This window comes from Elephantulus edwardii, unplaced genomic scaffold (assembly GCF_000299155.1).
Source record: "Elephantulus edwardii isolate Elephantulus edwardi_28Jun2011 unplaced genomic scaffold, EleEdw1.0 scaffold00217, whole genome shotgun sequence".
In the NCBI taxonomy this organism is placed as follows: domain Eukaryota; kingdom Metazoa; phylum Chordata; class Mammalia; order Macroscelidea; family Macroscelididae; genus Elephantulus; species Elephantulus edwardii.
This window is the reverse complement of record NW_006399967.1, coordinates 201,083-206,046: the sequence shown is the minus strand read 5'-3', so window position 1 is coordinate 206,046 and position 4,964 is coordinate 201,083. Positions and strand designations below refer to the sequence as shown.

Below are 4,964 nucleotides of genomic sequence, written 5' to 3'. Positions count from 1 at the left end.
GTTAGGTGTTATCAAGTTATGACTCACAGCAGCCTTAGGAACAAGAGATCTGAACCCCGCCCTCTCCTGTGCCGTCCTCATCATCTCTGAGACACGTGAGCCCATCGCTGAAGTCATTGTTGTCAATCCCCTCACTGGGGGTCTTCTCCTTCGCCGACCCTCTATCTTTCCAAGCATGATGCCCCTTTCCAAGGAACAGCCTCACCTAGCAACACGTCCAGAGCAGAAGAGAGGAAGCGGCGTCCTTGCCTCCAGGGAGGGCTCTGGCTGCACCCTTTCCAGGATACATCTGTCTGTTCTCTTGGCCGTCCGTGGGGTATTCAGTCTCTTCTCCAGGACCACAACTCAGAGGCAGTCATTCTTCTTCTGTCCTCCTTAGTCATTGTCCAGCTCTCTGATGCGAGCATTCTTATTGACCTCTGTACAGTGAGCATTTTCCTATGGCTGGAAAGGATTTGACTGGAGGCAACAGAATGTACAGAGGTGAAGAGCATGAGAAGAAAAGAATCCAGTGGGTGTGGAAGGAGGAGGTGGATGATACTGGAAACAGGTTCAGGCCAGGGGAGACTGTGCAGAGTGGGAGAGGCATGAATGACCTTCACATAGCCTAAGAAGCCAGCTAAGAGACGGGCAGAACCCTGGGACCATGCCGGTGGTCACCCTTCAATCTCGTGACTCAATTATGAGCCAAACAACAAACAGGCCTAGAAGGTGAGCAATCACACAGCGGTTTCTGCGCGCCACCAAGACGGGACTGACTCCAGAGGACCCTCCAGCAGGCTTTCAGAGGCTGCAAATGACACCGGGGAGACTGCCCATCTTTCTTCCACGGAGCAGCTGGTGGATTTGAACCACCACTTTTTTTACCACGAAAGCCACCAGAACTCACACCAGAGAAGCGCTCAATACCTCAAATAACCATAGGGGATCAAATGAGCAGCACTGGCCCAGAGACAAAGCTCGGAAGGCAGGAAACGTTAGGAGGACAGGATTAAAGGACATGAGAATCCCAGGGAAGAGGTGGGAGAAGTACTATTACTTTGTGGGCGTCGTACTTAATGTCATAAACTAAAATGTGGAAGAACAGTCGAGTGGAAAGCCAAGTAGCTCTGTCAATGCTCATTCAAATCACAACAGAAAAACTAAAGCAGATAGTGTTGTGGGTGGAGGCTCATGGACGCTGCAGGGTGGGAAGGGGTCCTGCATCTGGGAGGAGGTGATCGGCTGTGTGGGCTGGGGCAGGGGCTGCAGGGAGGGAAGGGGCCAGGATGTAACTGGGGTTAGTAGCTAAAGGGTGGAATTCTTGCTTTGCATGCTAGAGACCTCGGGTCACGCCCAGCTGTCCCCTGTCTGTCCATGAAGGCTTGGCTGCTAAGCAGGCTTCAGGAGACTTCAAGAGGGATAGACCAGGAAGAAGGGCCTGTGATGAAGTTTCCCAGGTCAGTCACTGGAAGCCCCAGGCATCCCAGCATGCTTTGCAAGCATTCACGGGGACAGTGCAGGATGGCAACAAGTGGACAGTTGTCACAGGGTCCCTGTGAGTTCACTGGATGGCAGCTAACAATGAAAACAACAAGCTTGTGGACGGATGGGATCCTGGGGGGATGGCAGGGCCAGGTGACTGGCTCACGTGACATGGTGGATGCTAGGAACATGAGAGAAGACACATCTGCAAGAATTTCTTCAATGCTGGGCTCATTTCTGTCTGTGGGTACCTCTGCCTTGTCCCAAGGGCAGCTTATCTTTCTGTCACAAAGCTTTAGGCAAATGAGGCACAGGTGTGATTTAGGTGTGAGAGACAGGTGAGTACCCAGGTGTGAGACAGGTGTGTACTCAGGTGTGACATGGATGCATGCTCAGGTGTGACACAGGTGTGTGCTCAGGTGTGACACAGGTGTGTGCTCAGGTGTGACGCAGGTGTGATACAGGTGTGTGCTCAAGTGTGACACAGAAGCATGCTCAGGGAAGGCACAGGTACATGCTTGGGTGTGACACAGGTGCACTGTCAGGTGTGACACAGGTGTGTGCTCAGGTGAGGTATAGGTACAGGCTCAGGTGTGACAGAGGTGTAACACAGATGCATGCTTGGGTGTGACATAGGTGTAACACATGCATGTGCTCGGTGTGACACAGGTGTAACACAGGTGCATGCTTGGGTGTGACATAGGTGTAACACAGGCGTGTGATTGGTGTGACACAGGTGTAACAAAGGTGTGACACAGGTGTTTGCTCAGGTGAGGTACAGGCTCAGGTGGTCTGGTTCTTAGACGGTTCAGGGTGGACGGTGACATGCCTGCGGCCCCAGATCCTGCTCCCCAGGTGGGCTAACACGGACAGGGATGGGCCCGTAAGGGGTCGGAGGTCCCCCCGCCTTACCCTTGGCTAGTTCCTCTTCCGCTGATTTGGTGCCCTGCTTCCGCTTTGGGGTGACAAGCTTTGTGCAAATAGCCCCCTTCTCTTTGCTGTAATGCTGGAAAGTGGGGGCAGAAGGACACAAGGGCTGTGTGAACCTGATCTGAGGCACAGGGGACCCCTGCACCCCACTGTCCCCTTTCTAGTGTTTTCTGAACGGGATGGGTGGGAACTGGGGATGAGGAAAGGGCCTTGGTGGTGCTGGTTTCCATGGAAATAGGAAAGAATGTAGGGGAGGAGGAACAGGGAGGGGGGATTGGTTTTAACAGAGAGAGATTCCTGGGGTCCCCTGGGAGCCACCTCAGCTCCTGGCTGGGGGTCCATGGGGCCTTTCTGGCACTTGTGTTCTGTTCTGAGGTTCCTGTGTGCGTCCAGCAGACAGATATGGGGAAGAAGTTTTGGGAGGCCCATGGGGACTAGTCCCTCCACCTCTGAATTGGGGAGCTCTGCTCTGGGGATCCCTAGTCCTGTGTCTGTCCAGTGGCCAGTGGTCTCAGGGGTCCACAGTGACTTTACTCCATCTTTACTGGGAGTCCTCCTCTGGGGGTCCCATGTCCATCTAGCAGCTGGGGGTGGGGCCTTGGGGTCTAGCCCGCAACTGTATATTTGGACACCTGCTTTTGGGTAAAATATCTGCTCAGTGGCTAAGATGGGACTTGGGAGACCCCACATCCCAGTCCTCTTACTTGGGGGTCTTTCCCTGGGGCCCCATGTCTGCCAGGCCCCCATCTCTATATCGGGGTCCCCACATCTGCTTAGGGACCGCACCTCTATATTGGATCCCTTGGGGCCCCACATCTGCTCAGTGACTGTACCTCTATATCAAAGTGCCCCTGGGTCCCTATGTCTCCTCAGGGACCACACCTCTATATTGGGGCACCTCCGGGGTCCCCGCATCTGCTCAGGGATCACACCTCTATCTCGGGGTGACCCTGGCTCTCCACGTCTGCTCAGGGACCTCATCTCTATCTTGGGGTGCCCCTGGGTCCCTATGTCTTCTCAGGGACCACACCTCTATATTGGGGCACCTCCGGGGTCCCCGCATCTGCTCAGGGACCATACCTCTAGTTTGAGTTCCCCAGGTTCCTACATCTGCTCAGTGATCACACCTCTATCCTGGGGTGCCCCTGGGTCCTTATGTCTCCTTGGGGACCACACCTCTATCTCGGGGTGCCCCTGGCTCCCCACATCTGCTCAGGGACCACACCTCTATCTTGGGGTGCCCCTGGCTCCCCACGTCTGCTCAGGGACCGCACCTCCACCATGTCCATGAGGTTGCAGAAGCAGACGGCCTCGTCGATGGTGAGGTGGCCGTCGCGGTGCAGCACGCGGTAGTGGATGACGTCGCGGCCGAAGCTGACACACAGCACGTAGTCCCCGGGGTGACGCACTGACTCGCGCACCAGGAACAGCCCGTCCTCCGGCGGCTGCAGCAGCTGCACGGCCTCCTGGCCCGAGATCTTCCCGTGGAACCAGCTGCGGGCAGAGCGTGTGGGGGTCAGGAGGGACAGGAGGGGGCAGGAGGGGCAGGCCTCCAATCCCGCCCTCCCACTTCACTCACGGCATGAGGCTGAGCTTGGGGTCGGTGGACAGGGCCTCGCGCTCCCGCAGGGCACCGGCCGCCAGCAGCCCCTCCTCACCGCTGGCGTGGTGCTTGGCACGGTACCAGCTCTTGCTCTGTGGGAGCGGGGGAAGTGATGGGGACCTCAGGGAGTACACGCGGGCACATGCCACGGACACCATGGATACACCCACACACACCATGGACACACGGACATCCCCCCTTACACATGTCTGCCACACAGGTCACACACATGCACACACCACAGACACACACATACCCCATGGACACAGGGATACATGGAGATACATGGATACAGTCACACACCATGGACACACAGACATACACACCATGAACACACGGACACATGGACACATTCACACACCACGGACACACGGACACCCCCACTCTTACACACATGCACACACCACAGACATGGCCACACATCACACACATCCACCATGGACACATGGACACACTCACACAAGATGGACACATGGAAACACCTCCCCCCATGGACACAATCACACACACCCCCATAGATACACGAACAGACACACACATCATGGACACACCCACCCATGGAAACATGGACACATGGGCAGACACACACACAGGGGCCCACAGACATGGACACACGACACATACATACCATGGGCATATGGACACATCATAGACACATGGATATACACACACCCCATGAACCCACGGACACACACTCCATGGACACCTCCTCACTCTCACACAGGGACACACCATATATAAAGACATGCATGCACATACCACACACCTCACACAGACACACATGTACACACGCCACACACACGCATACACCCCACTCTCACACCCTATACTCACACACAGCCTCTAACAAATCACATACACTTGTACTCACCCCTCACTCTCATACACCACACATGCACACACATCCCACACATGCACATGTCACACACTCCCCACACACATGCACACACACCCCACACATGCACAT

The 4,964-nt window shown here is 55.5% G+C and overlaps 1 protein-coding gene across 1 annotated transcript in view; it reads right to left on the bottom strand.

Moving 5' to 3' along the window:
* MATK (megakaryocyte-associated tyrosine kinase) overlaps nt 1–4,964 on the bottom strand; it is a 13,450-nt gene that overhangs the window by 7,392 nt on the left and 1,094 nt on the right. The window contains exons 4-6 of the mRNA XM_006897958.1: nt 3,974–4,089; nt 3,669–3,888; nt 2,377–2,470 (exon numbers count right to left, since the gene is read on the bottom strand). Of these exons, the coding sequence (XP_006898020.1) occupies nt 2,377–2,470; nt 3,669–3,888; nt 3,974–4,089 (430 nt within the window). The remainder of the gene's footprint in view (nt 1–2,376; nt 2,471–3,668; nt 3,889–3,973; nt 4,090–4,964) is intronic.